Genomic DNA, 17344 nt, shown 5'->3' on the forward strand with positions numbered 1-17344 from the left:
GACATCTCTCGGTATATGTGGCATCCTTCCCTGACTGAGAGGCCGTCGGGGTCAATGTTTTTTGGCAGGACTGGTCGAGGTGGGGGTTGCCTGTATCTCTTCCCGCAAGTTCAGCTGTTGCTTTGGGTTTTGGCTTGTTTGGAGACTTACCAGGGGAAGAGTAGTCCTGTTGGCTCCTCGGTGGCTGGCCCAGCCTTGGTTTCTGGAGCTTCTGACAAAGTCCCCGGGTGTCCGAACCTGGGGACTTTTCTGCGGCTCCACCTCTTTCAGCAGATTGGTCCAGCTCGGTATATGACTGGTTTGATCTTCTCTGTTCTTCGCGTCTGGTCTTTCTGAAGCGGGTTTATCACCGTTTGTATGGTGAGCAGGTGACTTCTTTGATGGTGACCCACCTGCGAGATTTGTCTCGGCAGTAGTATGAAGTCTCCTGGCGGTCCTTTCGTTACTTTTTGCCTCTTCGTAGATTGTCTTCGGTTTCGGATCGAGTTGTCTTTTCATTTCTCTCTCTTGGTTGTTTCAGGACCGTCATTTTATGTTAATACTGTTGCCTTGTATGGTGCAGCGCTGGAGAAGCTGCTCCTACTTGTGTTTGAGGTGGATGTTACTTCAGCCCCGTTTCGCAAGCTGTCTCGTGCCTTGTTTCACCTCCGGCCTGCTCATGCACCATCTGAGCCATCTTGGTCATTGGAGATGACCAAGCTCTCCGACCTCTGGGGGTTTGGGTCGGGGAGCTTCATGCTCTCCTCCAGTACAGGGTTTTTTTCTCATTCGGATCTGGTGATAGGTTTGTTCGGTTGCAACCGTCCCCTCCTTTCCTGACAAAGAACGAGACGGTGGCTTTCTGGAGGGGTCCTTGTGTGGTTGATGCTTGATTGGTTTGGCTAGGGGTGCATCATGTGTTATGTCCGGTTCCGGCTCCTCGCCGGTATTTGAATGCCACGGCCTCTGTGACCGGGGATGCGGTCAGGTTGACCCGGTTTTTCTTCTTCCCTGTTCCAAAGTATGGGTCTCCCAGGTCGTCTGCAGGGTTATTCGGTCCAGCCAGCCTGCAGTCTATCCTAGTGCCCCATGGTGTTTGCAAATTTGTTGCTTAAGCTGCCATTTTTGGTAATATGTCTTGGGCTGACATTCGGGCGCAGAGATTTTGGAGGTCGAACAGGGTCCTGGCCTCCTGTTACCTCGTTAATGTTCCTGGCCCTAGTTGGACATGTGACATTTTGAGTCACAGGTTGCAGCCAGTTGTCTGAACTTCGAGTTGAGATGCGAGTAGCAGTTGCCTCCCAGGTAATTCCCTCTATATTTTTTCTGTGGTTAGGTAGCTCTGGGAAACCGGAGGGGCTCTCCACAGAAAACCTGCATTGAATGTGATGAAATGCCATTTTCCGGGCGTGTCACAGAGGCTCCCTGGCAAACCTCCCTCCATCCCTCCCTCCGGTCGGCGGTTTTCTCATTTTGATATTCAGTCTCTGAACTGAGGTTGGGTAGCTGGCAAAAGGGGGTCTTGGGCTCACTTCTTCCCCCCCTCCCAGGGTGGGAAACTGTGCAGACAGCAATGCGGCAGCAGTTGTGATGTCATGCTTGTTTGCTTGTTTTCAGAGTGTGGCGTTCTGTTTGACAGTTCTTTTTTCAGTAACAATTTTAATCAGGTGGAGTCTGTTTTGGGACGCCTACCTTTCTGGGTGCCTAACCTGGTAGATAGTAAACTAGATGGCAGAATGCTTCCAACCACATGAGGGAAGGGGGTCCTATAGACTATTGCTCCTCGTGCCTCTCTGAGGGGGCCAGGTTCTGGCTCGTGGCCCCCGGAAGGCTAGAACTCCAATCGAATTGATTGATGCCACGGTCTAATACAGTATATGCATATCAGCCCAATATAGCTCTGGGGAGCCTCTGGCACTCACCCAGAAAATGGTGTTTCATTACATTCAATGATGCTGTTTTTTTGGTTACCTTTTTCCAAACTCGAATAATTCGGTCAGTTGGTAAAGTGGTGATCTTTTGGATATCATCATCCCCTACATCATCTCCAGTTTCTGCCTGTATTAGGTCACGGAAACTTGAAACTGCAACTTCAGTACATTTTTCACAGCGTCTGCAGTAGTTTCCGACATCGACATACATGGTGCGCCAATAAAACTTACTAAATATACTGCTGTACATCTTTTTCACTCCAAAATGTACACCTGAGTCAAAAGTAAACAAAATATATTAGCACTACTTTGTAATAAAATAACCAATAAAAATTCTAAAAGCTTCCTTAATTAATCAATCTACTACATTGCACAATGTTAGAACAAATATTCAGTATCTACCCAAGACTAGAAGTGTATTATTTTATACTTTTTCATGCATTAACAGAATAATGTACACCAGTACAGGTGGCTCTCATTTTTTTAAATTTGAATACAGTACTGTATTTGAATACATTATGTAAATTCACAACGTAACTAAAAACAAAGAAGACTGATCAAATTGCAGTTATACATGTGCCGTCTACCTGACATGTGGTCAATGTGCTCAGATTCTATGATCCGCCTCTGGTCTTCAGAACTAGTTATAACCTCTTTAGGCATCTTGTGACCATAAGATAGTCTCCCATCTTCATTTATCTGAAAATAGAATTTAATTTACTTTCCAAAACAGAGAAAGTGAGTTTACAGGTACTGTACAATATAAAGGAATTAGATTAAGTGCAGTACCTATGCTACCAATAATATATATTTGAATCTTATCCATAAATTTGTTCAGGTTATCTGAATACAATGGAGTCCTAATTATTTGAAACCACCTTATCTGAAAGTCTAAATTAGACTAACAAAAGGGTATTCTATCTAGATAATATTTCCAAATAGCCAAAGACTATTTTGTGAATGTGAATTTTGGGGATAACGGGTCGAGACAATTTTTGTGAAAATTATTTGAATGTGTTTTAAATATTTTGGGTTGAATACCACAATATAGAAATCATTAATCGTTACAGTACCAAGGAAAAAAGGGGGAAGGGGGGAGCCCCAGACTCTCTATGCTGAAGATCCAACCACTCTAGTTCGGAGGCTAGGTATCAAATACGCGAAAACTGTCGAGGACACCACAAGGTGTCCTTTACTGTCCCCGGGGCTGGGGGGGGCTGGGGGGGGCTGGGGGGGGGCTGGGGGGGGCTGGGTTAACGAGCAGTAGAGCGCCGTGGTATGACATTTGGTTGTTTGCTTGTTTCCTTGTGAATTGAAGGAGTTCTGCTTCTCTGCTTAATTTTCGGTTGCAATATTCTTACCATGTGGGGTCTGTTTTGTTATGCCTACCTTTCTGGGTGCCTAACCCCAGTCGATGGCAGATAAGGAAAAACCCCAACCATGGGGGGGGGGGTTCCAGGGCCATTGCTCCCTGTGCCTCTCTGAGGGGGGCCCAGGTTCTGGCTCGTGGTTGTTCTGGCTGAACTACATCGACTAAAGCTTTGGTCTAATGTATCGCATATTAGCCAGATAGCTCCAGGGAGCCAAAGGGGCTCCCCACAGAAAAACTCATCTTGATTAAAAAGCAAGCCACCAGGTGGCAGTTCAGGTCACCTGTGGGTCCTACAAAACATGTGTAGGACCCACACTCATGTGCCACTCTATAATGCTCCCTAACCCCATGGGGAAAAATAATATAAGGCAGGTGTTGGAAATGGGTCTGCCCAGCACACTTACTATTATTCCTTTCTCTTCCTTGAGATTTTTATTTCCCTATAAGCAGAGTACTGTCTTTATATCATTCAAATATGTAATTTGGTTCCAGGCAGTGACCAGGTGTAGGTAGGTGTGCATGCTGCCCTCTGGTGACAGTCAGCAATAGTGACCAGGTAGGCAAGTTGGCAGTTTGCAAAAGTGTTAATTAACAGTCCATGTAATGCCAAATTTTAGTTAAAAAGCCACTGAGTGTGTGAGTGAACTCTGTTTGGTCACTCTTTTGCTTGAGAAAAAAACAAAATATACATTAACTGAAAAATATCAAACGGCTGAAAAGTCTGGATAAACTGAAGGGATCCAGTCCTAATTACTTCAAATAATCAGGAATCCACTGTACATGAACTATAGGCAAATTTCAAGTCATGGGTGTCATGAAAGTGTTCAGGTAAAAATTAATAACTAACCAAGTAATTTGTAGCTCGCTTCTTGATGACTTTCTTGTAAATATCTGTGGTGCCCTCCGGGAAGGTACCAGAACTAAGGTAATGGTAGACCTCATTATAAAACATCCCATCAGGGTCGTCAGGGTGCAGAAATGGAGCAAGAGGTAAGGGCACCATGGGCATTACTTTTTCCTGTGATGGAAGCATCAGCAAATGTTGAACAGATTAAATAAAATTGCTCTGGATATGTTTACATTCTAGACAAATAAATAAATAATGGTAAACTATAATGATTTAATAATTGATTCTAAAAACTGCATATATACTTCTTCAAAATGTACTTTGAGAGTGTGAGATGCCAAGAAGAGCAAAGGGCCAAGACAAACAGTGTGTAATCAAGTGAAGCCAATTTATTAAGAACATAAGAATAAAGGTAACTGCAGTATGCCATTTGGCCCATTCTACTTCTACCCAACCAAACGCATTCATATATATATATATGTCTAACCTACACTTAAAACAATCCTGCAATACCATGTCCATTATATTACAAGGTAATCTGTTCATTAAATCAAGAACCCCAAAATATAGAACCCATTACATAATCAATGTTATTAATGTATTTTGTAGTTATGTTGAACTCAAATTCTGTGACATTGTACCTATTAATACTTTTACCATTATTAGTTAGATTAAGAATCTGCCTGAAATGCTATGCATATTAGTGGCCTTCAAGACTGTAATGCTAAAAAACCAGTGTTATGTAGTCTCACAACCCAATGTACCTTCTTGTATATAAATAAATTAATAGATAAACATGATAAATGCAATTCAATTTTGAAATAAATATGATTTGTCACCATACTGTACTGTTATTCAGTACTGATACTCAGTACAACTTACTTCCATCTGTAAATTGACTACAACTCCATGATGCATTCCATCTGGATCCTCTGCCATGACTGTAACACCTTGTTCAGCACCACTCATGTCACTTGCCAGGTGACTGTACTTGGTTTCTTCCATCATGTGTTCAACCTATTGACAAACAAACATTAAAATTACAAAAAAATTGCCATCAGAATCTAAAAAACCCAGCATTGAATGTAATGAAACACCATTTTCTGAGTGAGACCTGGAGGCTCCCCAGAGCTATACCAGACTGATGTGTATACATTAGACCGTGGCAGCCTACCAGTGACAATACTACCTCCTACCTAAGGTCAAACAGAAGCTATGAAAACCCCCAGCTGACCCCAAGGGTGAGCAGTCACCGAGCAGCAAAAGATCCCAACGGGGGTAGTCCCCGAACGACTTGTGGAAGATAACTCCAAGTCACAAGGGCAGTACTTACAGGGCACCTAGAGAAAGTGGCCCTAGATGCATGCAGCCCCGGTGCTCCGTGAATTACTCCTGGCTCACACACCATCGAAGAGCAGAACAACACCACAAAGGCACAGCACTGCACAGAGACTAAGAGCCAGAGTCGAACGACTGCCACTCAACACATCAGCCTCAGAACTGGGATTGGATGGCCGGTACGGGGTTTGGTGTTTCCCCTTCTCCCTCCCGGGAAGGAGGAAGCTGCACAGACAGCGGCGCAGCAGCAGTTGTAACGTCATGTTTGTTTGCTTATTTTCAGATTGGGAGGTTCTGCTTGATAGTTCAGCTTTCGGTAGCAATTTTAACCAGGTGGAGTTTGTTTTGGGACGCCTACCTTTTTAGGTGCCTAACCTGGTCGATGGGAGACATGAAATGCTTCCAAAAACTTGGGGGTTTCCACAGGCCATTGCTCCTCATGCCTCTCTGAGGGGGCCAGGTTTTGGCTTGTGGTTCCCAGTAGGCAAGCACTCCATCGACTGATGCCACGGTCTAATACATACATATCAACCCGGTAAGCTCCAAGGAGCCATAGGGGTTCCCCACAGAAAGCATCCCAAAACAGGAAAATGCATGGAAATTTTTTTTAATTATTATGATAACAATATCAACAATCATTGGGTGGACAGGGGGGTGGAACAAGGGGGTGGAACAGGAGGGGGGGGGGGGGGGGGGTGGAACAGGGAGGTGGGGGGGGGGGAAATCAGGAAGCTACCTTGGCCCCACTAGAAAGAGGCATTTCATTACATCCAACTCTTGTTTTTTATTCCATACTGTATTTTGCTTAGCATATCTATTTGTGCCACACACCTTCATGTGCCCTGGCTAGCAGTTTACTTTGACTATTGTATCCAGAGTTATCTTCAACAGTGGCTGGCTGGCACGGCCACTGCCCTTCCAGGGTTATCTTCTCTGCAGGGGTTCTAGTTGCTTCCTCTACAAGCTGCCTCCTTTCAAGATATCTATGCTATTTGATAGTGTATGAGCTTTTTGCCCCTCTGTGAGGCCTGTTAATGTGGAGTGCTAGTTTCTATCAGTTTGCATCTCACCTGCTCTTGTTGCTATCTTTACTATTGCTTTGGCAGAGGGTGCACATGGGTTATGTAAGTGCTTTATCCCATGCAACATATGCCTCCCTTTGCTGAGGGGTTATAAGGACACAGGTTGGTGTCTTTATTGCCAAAATGCTCAATGCACCCAGCCTACCTGCTGGTTTGTTGAAAGATAGATGGCTAGTTCTCTCCTTGGAATCCTTCTTAGTCTGTGTGTTTGGAGAGCGGGAATTGATCGACTATGCTTGGTTGCCTACTTCTTTGTTCACATTTTCCTGCATTCAGGAGGAATTGCATGGGAAGACTACTAGATGACCAGGGCCATCTGATGGCAGCCAAGCATATTAGGGTTAGGGATATTCACACTCAGAAAACTATTGTTTGCCTTATTTTCCTCACTGTCTATTTATTTATTTATTTCAAGTATTGTAGTAGCTTATTTATTTTCTCTTACCTTTCAAGTGGGTGTTTTTCTGTTTTTGGTAAATCTCTGATCCCCCAAGCTCCTCTCATCTTGTAGAAAGACCCAGATTCTAGTTCTGGTTCTTCATGCATCAGTGCGAGTCTTTGATTCCTTATACAGTCCTCAAGCTTATTAGTACCAGAGTATAAGCACTATGTAGCTCCTGAGAGCCTACCAGAAGTAAGTACTTTATTACATTTAATACTTGATTTCTACCCTTGGGGGTGCCTGGGCTGTGTGACCTACGGCTCCTGTTTACCCAAGTGTAATTATGTACATATATAGTTTTCTCCAGGTGATTTACCTGATCAACCAGGCTGTGACTCATACGTCAGGCTGCGAGCAGCCGCGTCCAACAGCCTGGTTGATCAGTCCAGCAACCAGGAGGCTGGTCGACGACCGGGCTGCGGGGACACTAAGCCCCGGAAGCACCTCAAGGTAACCTCAAGGTAAGGTAAGGTGTTGTACCTATTTAGTTTTAATTATTTTTGTACAATATTTTTACTATTACACTCGTCAATGATACAGGTCTTTAACTGAGGAGGTCTTAACTGCTGCCACTTTTGTAGACTGGAATTATGTTAGCTTTTTTCCACACAGCTGCTAGGACTCCTGTACACAGGGATGCCTGAAAAATCAGTTGAAGTGGAATGCTGAGCTCAAGTGCATATTCTCTCAAAACCCATGGTGAAACTCCATCTGGGCCAACTGCTTTGTTCTTACTTAGCTCCTTGAGCATTTTTATCACTTTATCTCTAGACACCTCTATGTGCTTCATGTTGTTCTCTGGAATTCTTATTGTGTCTGGTTCTCTGAAGATTTCATTATGAACACACACTTTGGAACTTTCCATTTATTTTTTCACACATTTCATTTTCCATGATTCTGTTTCCAATTTTCAACCTCTGAATATTATCCTTTACCTACAATTTGTTGTCGATGTATCTATAGAATAAGCCTGGTTCTGTTTTACATTTGCCCACTATCCCTTTCTCAAAATTTCTTTCTGCCTCTCTCCTGGTGTGTGCCCTTGGCTGTGTTCTAACTTTGAACTCCCAGGCTGTGCACTCTGAGCTTCCAGGCAGTACTGTGTGTTATCTTGAGGTTATCTTGAGATGATTACGGGGCTTTTTTTTTAGTGTCCCAGCGGTTTGATCCTCGACCAGGCCTCCACTCCCAGGAAGCAGCCCGTGACAGCTGACTAACACCCAGGTACCTATTTTACTGCTGGGTAACAGGGGCATAGGGTGAAAGAAACTCTGCCCATTATTTCTCGCTGGCGCCTGGGATCGAACCCAGGACCACACGATCACAAATCCAGCGTGCTGTCCGCTCGGCTGACTAGCTCCCTGTTCAAGAGTTCCTGGGCTTCTGGTCAGTGTTCCTGGGTACCCAGGCAGTGTTTCCAGAGCTAATATGATATGTGCCCTGGACCGTTTATCCTGGGCCCTGTGTCATGGCCTCAAGCTGTTTGCTCTGGTTTCTTGAACTGTGAGCCTTTCATGTCAGGGCCATTTGCCCTGGGATCTGGAGGTTTCTGCACTGATTTCCTCAGCTATTTGCTCTGGAACTTCCCAGGACTTGTGCTCCAGGATCTTTGGTGATGTGTTTTGTGATCTTAAGGCTCTGCCCCAGCTCCCAGGGGGCCAGATTCATGAAGCAGTTACACAAGCACTTACAAACCTATACATCTTTCCTCAATCTTTGGCGGCTTTGTTTACAATTATCAAACAGTTAATGAGCTCTGACGCACCAGGAGGCTGTTTGTAACAATAACAACATTTGATTGGGAAGTTTTCATGCTTATAAACTGTTTAATAAATGTAACCAAAGCCGTCAAAGATTGAGGAAAGATGTACACGTTCGTAAGTACTTGCATAACTGCTTCATGAATCTGGCTCCAGGTCATTGAGATGCATTGACTCCAGGTCATTGAGATGTACATTGAGATGTTTCCTCTATGCTATGTCATTGTGTTCTAGGCTGTGCTCACCAGGCTTTTCTGGTATTGTGCCTTTGGCCTTGCCTCAGTCCTTTGTGCAGGGCTTCCTTTTGTCAACAGGAATTCCAGGATGAGCGAGTGCTGATCTGTATTTACCAAGTTTTCTTTCCTCAGGTGTTCCTGGGTTTCTATTTATCCTTCATGGGGTTTTATGGTTTTCTGTTAAATGTTTGGCACCTTTGCCGTGAGCTTCATTCTATGCTTCCTAGGTCAGATACTGGTATGCTGGTTGGGTCAATGGGGACATTGCTGACTTGAAGCCCTGTTTGTCTTTTCATCAAAATGATGTTCGTGTCTTCTTACCCTCTGGCTGCTTTCACAGAGAACTAGGCCATTTTTTCTTTTCTGCCTTTCTCAAGGCTCAGCATTTTGACAGTCTATATGGTAGTTGGGAATGTGTTATTGTTGATTTACCCCGAGTCCTCACTGTGATTGTGTGGCACTTGGAATGTATGCCTCATCACTGCTGCTCCTTCTTCCCAAGCTATTCCAGAAAATTAAAAAAATTAAATTATGCAAATGGAGAGGCGAGTACAAATCTATTCATGCAGTGGGGGGGTTAATGAAAATAACATGCTACAAACGTCTCAGTCTTAAGACAAAAAAGAAGGATTGGAGGTTATTTTAAAAACTGAATTCACTTTCTCATATGAAATGAATCTCCTTCCATGATCAGAAAAATCCAGTGTTGAATATAATGAAATAGCTCTTTCTGGTGGACCCTTCAGTAGCTTCCTGATGATGCCAATCAAGTCTTGAGTCACACACCAGAATCTGACTAATCACAAACACTTACTGCAGACTAAGTCCAGAATCTAACCCCCTTTCTAAAGAAGAAACAAGAGCAGGGGATTAGAGATCACCACCTAACCGAGGAAAAAACACACTAGTAAAAACAAGCAACTGCATTAAAAACAATTATAATCCTGACTCTAACAATATAAATGGCAAAGGCAGCACTGGCGACGGACGGGCAAAGACAGCATGGTAGCTAAATGTATTTCCTAAGGCTTGGCAAGACTAGTACTATAACTTGTGGAGCTACCAAAGAAAAGACCTAAAAGTACATTTCACTATATTCAACACTTCCTTTTTTGTTAAGGCTGTCCCTAATTATCAGTAACACAATCAAATTTGTGCCACCTGTGAATAAAAGATTATCAGGCAGTTTGAGCACCATAAAACTTACCACAGCAACATCATTGCGAACTTGGTCAAGTTCAGCAGCAGCTGCAAGGGCTGAGAGAGGGTCTTTATCATGGGGGTGCCCTGCCTCCTCATGCCCAACAAGGCCACCTCCATTAGCCACCTCATTAAGGGCTGTTGCCAGAGCATCATTTGGCTGACCTGAAAATATATTTTGCAATAGTCAAGATCAAAATTGACAATTTCAAAATTTCCTTCCTAAATGTATCAAAAATGTGAATATTATCTAATTTTTTCTTCTAATATTCTTACCAAATTTAAGTAAATCATGTTATTGAGTAATCTACTGTGTTACACACAAATTTAGCATTTGACTATTTTTATGCATAATAAATAAATGTAAAAGAGTAAAGGCTACATCCTAGATTTTTCAGTCACAAAAGAATTAAAACTTTTACTTGAAGACTACACTGTCCAACATGGATAAAAACACTATAAAATGTATTATCCACACTTTTGGGTAGAAAGGGAAGGATTGTGACACTAGTTCTCCATATATGTCAGTTGTTTAATTTAGAAACTGTACTTGTGGTCAGTCTCAAACCCATTGTTGATGTGACGATGAGCATTGAATTTTGTAACTAGCTCATCAAGATTGTAACTTGCTTAGCTAAATGAATTGTGGGGTTCAGTCCCTGAGCCCATTATGTGCCTCTTGTAACCCTTTCCATTACTGCTCACAAGATGGTATGGGGAGCATAATAAATGAACTAAACTAACTACACTTTATCTCTGCACACCTCATGCAATCCAAACGCTTTAATATGAGTAGTTGTTCTCTAAATACATCCAGAATCCCTAGCTCCACTGCATGTGTTCTAATAGTTCAATTAATACAATATTTTTTTTTTTTTGAGATATATACAAGAGTTGTTACATTCTTGTACAGCCACTAGTACGCGTAGCGTTTCAGGCAGGTCCCTGGATTACGATCCCCACCGCGAAGAATCGTTTTTACAACCAAGTACTCATTTTACTGTTGAGTTAAACAGAGGCTACAGTTAAGGATTTGTGCCCAGTAAATCCTTCCCGGCCAGGATACGAATCCATGACAAAGTGCTCGCGGAACGCCAGGCGAGTGTCTTACCACTGCACCACGGAGACTAAATGACCATTTTCTTTACCACACAGAACCTTCAGTCCTATCATAAGACTGATTTCAAAGATTATATTTCAAATACTGTATTAGATATAACTAGTTCACTCTGCATTATTAAGAACTTACGTAGTTTTTGTATAACTGAGAACAGCTATACAAAAGTCTTATAAGTCTAAGAACTTCATTTTGCATATTTCCAATCCATGAATACATTTGCTATGATTTATGAATAAGGCTGGTGAATGATAGTCAGAGTACATTGTATTGTACATAGCACAATACTATGCTAAGTATATAATTTTTCTATTTATTTATTTAATGTCTTCCTTGGTAATGACTAAACAATTCCACTTGCCTTCTTCACTACGTATACAGTATAGATTTGTTCAGATGTAGGTAAAATATCAAGTTCATCTCTCATAAATATGTGAATTCTAGTAAATTCCAAAATCTTCAGGAGATATATTTATTAGTGTAAAAACACACAATGGCTTTAAAGGTACAAACTATCACATCACCAAAACAAGTTAGAAATTACCTTGAGGTATACACGTTAGGTCTGGGACGATGATGTGCACCACATTGCTCAGTTCCTGGGTCTGATACGTGGCGGTGGTCCAAGCCCCTGCGGCAGAGAGACCTTCCTCCCCACCCTCCTCCCCATTCATCTCTCTGGCACTTTGTCATAAAATGAAATAAATTACATACAAATTAATGCAACTAAGTTTGCATTTGCCTGCACAGTATTTAATTAACAAGTGTAATATGCAATAATAATTAACTTAAAAAAATAGTGCAATGATATACATATCTAGTCACTAAAACAGTATAAAATGCTGTAGATATAATGTATACAATATAAAGCAGGCTTTATATATATTAAGTGAGAATTGTCTTTAGCAAAGAAAATTCAAATGTACTATGTACTGTATTAGAACTTTTAGCATAAATAAATGTTGAAGTATCAGCAATGGATAAAACAAAAAAATCTGGGCAAAATTATGGATTAGTTACTAAATACACAATGTTTAAATTTATTTCAAATTACATGACTTGCACTTAAAACTGCTTCTTTAGATCACATCACAAATTTTTAATTGGAATAAGTCCAGTACTGTATGTGTGACGACTACCAAACGATAATTAATTCTATACTCCCTGAACACTTTCACTGCAATGTTGCTTTGGTCAAGTAGTGAAAAAAAAGTTGCTCACAGCAATATGCAACTTCTGAAAATTGAATTGAAAAATTAAACACCCTCATTTTCCTTTTATTTTTACTGTCTATGAGACTTATTTACTTTCTATTGCACTTATTTACAATGCTGACCAGTACATTGTATATACATTTTCTTCTGTATTCCATAGATAAGAAAGATTCTTGAACACTCAAACTGGTTGACTGACAGTTGAGAGGCAACTCAACCTCCACAAGCACAACGAGGAGAGTACGAGGCGAGTACAACGTTGTGCTTGTGGGGGGGGGGGTTGAGTTGCCTCTTTAGAATCTCTAGGTGAGAAATCTCAAGAAACTAGGTGAGTAAAGGTGGCTGCAGACCTTGTAATATGACAAATCACAATGCTAGCCAGCATACAGTACAGTACTGTACAGCATATACATTTTCATCTGTGATTCATCACATAGTGATCATTTTCACTACTTACTGTATAGTGTAATGGGTTACCGACTGATCAACTACAGAATGTGATTAATGCTTTTACAAAGGCAAATTATAATTCTAACTAGCAAATATACTTATTTTCATCTTTCCTACAGTGAAACGACTAACAAGCTGATATAGTACATAGTGAGTAATACTTAACCACAAATGTAATTTGAGTGTTTTTGTAAGTCGAAATTATAATGACATTATTTATTTATTTATATGCAAATACCTGTAGATACAATGGGTTGTACCATCCAGTGCAAGTGGTTGGGCTAACTTCCGACCCCATAGAATCAGAAAGTCAAATCAGTTGTATTTGATACAGTACCAGCAATAACAATTCAATAATTATTGTTTTTATTACCCATATATAACATATACACTGACAGGTTCAGTGGTTGAATGTATGGTGATGAAATTACAGTAGGTACTTATTGTTCTTTTACTTTTCATTGCAATTAATATTTTATTCATGCAAGAGGACATACTTATGATATATGAACAGTTCTTTTGTTTGCATGGCATGTTTGCATAGATTTATGACTAGGAATACTGTATCAGATACAGTATTTATTTCTGGTGTGATGCTGTTGGGCTCTAATACATCCATCTAGGAAGCTTCAAAACAGGACTACAATTGAGAAATAAGGCTTTAAAGTGTAAATAGCACAAGAGAATATATGGAATGAGTGTATGAATCCCATGTTCAGAGGTTTAAACACAGGGGCTGTGTGTTTTCTATAGACAGAATTTGTTGTAGTTCTAATAAATGATTTTGCTGGGTTATGAAGGGCTTGAGGGAGATACTATTTGACATAGATTAGTGTCAAATTAGTATTGGTAGATTAGTGAATATTATAGTGCAAAAAGAGCCGAGTGAGAGTGAAGGGCATAGTATTGTATACAATTTTTGTTAAAGTACAGTTTATCAAGAGTTTTTAAGAGAATTTTAGACTATGTGCTTTATGTGAGCACTGATGTTAAGTCTTTTGTCCACGTATAAGTCTAGAAACTTTCCTTTCACTTTTACTATCGATGCTTGTTTGGTCTATCTGAAGGTGTATACGGTTCAATGAGTTGTTCCGAATAAAATGTAGACGGTCTTTTCTGTTTAATGTGAGTTGGTGGATACCCATGAGTGAGAAACCCAACTTTTTATTTATACAATTATTTAGTGTATATGGGCTGGGGGTTACAAAAAATGAAGGTAGTATCACTAGCAAATACAGTACAGTAGTATTGATTTTGAAGCATTATGAGGAACTTAGCAAGTCTCTGATGTATATATATGGAAGATATAGGAAAGGTCCTAAAATTCTGCCTTTTGGCATGCCTAAAATAAGCCATTACTTCCTAGAAAGAACCTAAAATCCCTGGAATTTTCAAATATACTCTTGAAACCACTTTCTATATTATAGAAATAGAAAGATAAGACTAAAATCCTTGCAATGACCCCTGAAAGAACCCTGGGATACACCCAAAATCCCCAGAATAAACTAAAAACTCTAATGAGCCTGTATAAACCCTAGGATAAGCATAAACCCCATGATAAACCCTGGATAATATTTTAACCCTCTGGGATAACCTTATAAACCCCTGAAACCAGAAGACCCTTGGAATAAGACTAGCTTATGACCCATGACCTGAAATTTGCAACCACTACAATGTTCCTTATAACCCCTGGAATGACCCTAACCCAACAGAAATTAGTCCTATAAACCCCCTGAAATGTGCCACAAGAGCTAAATGCCTTAAACCTCTGGAACAAGTCTTGTAACCCCCAGAGTAGGTCTTAAAACTGCTGGAATGATGCTTATAACCCTAGGAATGATATGACAGTCTCCTGGAGTGAGGTTAGGAGTGCCTGGAATGATATGACAGTCTCCTGGAGTGAGGTTAGGAGTGCCTGGAATGATATGACAAGTCTCCTGGAGTGAGGTTAGGAGTGCCTGGAATGATATGACAAGTCTCCTGGAGTAAGGTTAGGAGTGCCTGGAATGATATAACAAGTCTCCTGGAGTGAGGTTAGGAGTGCCTGAAATGATATAGCCTCCTGAAGTGAGTTTAGGAGTGCCTGGAGGTAGGTTAGGGGTGCCTGGAGGTAGGTTAGGATGCCTAGAGGTAGGTTAGGATGCCTGGAGGTAGGTTAGGATGCCTGGAGGTAGGGTAGGATGCCTGGAGGTAGGGTAGGATGCCTGGAGGTAGGGTAGGATGCCTGGAGGTAGGGTAGGATGCCTGGAGGTAGGGTAGGATGCCTGGAGGTAGGGTAGGATGGCTGGAGGTAGGGTAGGATGCCTGGAGACAGGTTAGGAGTGCCTGAAGGCAAGTTAGGATGCCTGGAGACAGGTTAGGAGTGCCTGGAGGCAGGTTAGGAAGCCTGGAGGTAAGTTAGGAGTGCCTGGAGGCAGATTAGGATGCCTGGAGGTAAGTTAGGAGTGCCTGGAGGCAGGTTAGGAGTGCCTGGAGGCAGCATGGGGTCCCGCGAGTGAGGGGGTAGCGGAGAGCGCCTCAACAGGTCCGCCGCCGCCACGGTTCTGGAGCCGTAATAACCCTCCACGAACCTGTACTCACATTAGCGAATTTCACGACATTGGTTGTACTATGTTAATTATATGTGTCATGCCCGTTACTCGTGTCTCCTGTTGTGTAGCGGCCCGCAGCACCGCTCGGTCACCCTAGGGTAAGGCCAGGGGTCAAACAAATATGCAGAAGAAGGAAATTGTTAAAAGCGAAAATAATTTCCTTGTGCCGAAGTTCAATATTCGCGACCGGGACAAAGCACAAAGTCTCCATTTCACGAGAATATTTTGTTCGCTTTCCCTCGCAATTTTTCCGTTAATGATGCCAATTGTAAGCGTGTTCATGCGCCATTTTTACACAAGCACTGTTATAAACTACAGAAAGAAGCAATACATTACCTGTGAGCTTTATAATACATTAACATGACCACCGCTTTAGAAAATCACGGGCAAAGCTTTGGCTGTCCCGTCGCCATCTTGAGCCAAAATAAGATCCCTTCAATCCACCACCTTTTTCGTCAAATTTCTACGAATATAAGATATACCAATGAACAAAACATACGTAAATCATTTCACTATTTGCAGTTATTAGAACAGGATGGGTCTTACCTTTTACGGTAAATAGCGTCAATGAGAAAAACGTAAAACCTTTCTCGTCTTTTGGCGAGAACAAATGTTCACCCGACGCCACTGAGGACAGACACCTGTGACGTCACTCCCCACCACTGATCCCTTGGCCGTGGCTTCGTTTTGACACAAATTATTCCAGTACCGTTATAGCTTACATTATTTCACATAGTATTATAAATGTGAAGTACGATCTACCTCCAGAAAACTTGAATTTCATTAACAGAAGTATAGAAGCTTCTTTCATGCATGATTATTGAAGCCGAAGTCAAAATATTCGTGTGTGTGTTGATGGGGTGTGGTTGTCCCACCTGTGTTATATTTTTTCTCAATAATAAACAATACTCAAGATTTACAAACACTGTTTATCAGCAATATCCTTATAACATTTGACAATTATTTCATGAGTATATGATCTAGACTATTGAATGTTAATGGTAAGACTTATTGACATAATTTAAAATATGTATATGAAGTTTCGTAGTACTGTTGACTTACTTCTCAACCCAAAATCTGAGGAGCCCGGGTTCGAATCCCGGCCGGGACAAAAATAGATGGACACTTTTCCTTTAACCTGATGAACCTGATCACCTAGCAGTAAATAGGTAACCCTTGGTGGAGGTTGCATAGACTTTAAGGAGGACCTCAATACAAGCCTAAAGTAAGTGAATGAGTTTAGATAGTGAGTGATGAGTGTGTATACATATATATATGCTTATATTTTAGTTCATAATAGGTGAACTAAAATAATAAAATAAAATAATGAAATTGAGGTTGGAGCTAGCATCCTTCAGCTATATAGTAACGTCTAGCTTATCACCCAAGTATCAACCTATGGCTGTGATAAGCGGCTCCTATCCATCTATAGGAGGTCCAGAAAGTGTGGCTCCTGATACTTGAGTCAAGCTCAACAAGCCACAATGTAGGACTGAAATCAGGTGATGCTTTTTCACCCTCAAGGATATAAACCCATGGAACCGCCTACCTGCCGAAACCATAAATGCCAAAACTCTGCTGAACTTTAAAAGTCCAGCTTGAAAAAAAAATCACAAGGACAAATGGGGCAGCTTCCTGTCCTCATCGAGGCCATTAGGGTGTTAGTGGCCATCAGGTAAATTCAGGTATTTTGCTGCTTACCATTTCCAGTACTGTATCTACTCTCAATGAAATTCATAATGGAATCTGATGGTATCTTGGTTCTTACACTTTGTGACATCAATA

At 41.4% G+C, this 17344-nt stretch overlaps 1 protein-coding gene across 3 annotated transcripts in view; it reads right to left on the minus strand.

The window, feature by feature from the left end:
* LOC123757584 (uncharacterized) overlaps window positions 1-16207 on the minus strand; it is a 37138-nt gene extending 20931 nt beyond the window's left edge. The window contains exons 1-7 of one of the 3 annotated variants that reach the window (XM_045741360.2): window positions 16106-16207; window positions 11849-11988; window positions 10195-10352; window positions 5012-5146; window positions 4130-4300; window positions 2498-2609; window positions 1951-2183 (exon numbers count right to left, since the gene is read on the minus strand). In XM_045741360.2, the coding sequence (XP_045597316.2) occupies window positions 1951-2183; window positions 2498-2609; window positions 4130-4300; window positions 5012-5146; window positions 10195-10352; window positions 11849-11978 (939 nt within the window). In that variant the 5' untranslated portion in view covers window positions 11979-11988; window positions 16106-16207. Of the gene's footprint in view, window positions 1-1950; window positions 2184-2497; window positions 2610-4129; window positions 4301-5011; window positions 5147-10194; window positions 10353-11848; window positions 11989-15895; window positions 16023-16105 lie in introns of those variants that run through there. The other 2 variants (XM_045741361.2, XM_045741359.2) reach the window with 2 other exon arrangements.
* Window positions 16208-17344: the final 1137 nt, after the last annotated feature.

Source organism: Procambarus clarkii, chromosome 19, assembly GCF_040958095.1.
Source record: "Procambarus clarkii isolate CNS0578487 chromosome 19, FALCON_Pclarkii_2.0, whole genome shotgun sequence".
Classification (NCBI taxonomy): Eukaryota; Metazoa; Arthropoda; class Malacostraca; order Decapoda; family Cambaridae; genus Procambarus; species Procambarus clarkii.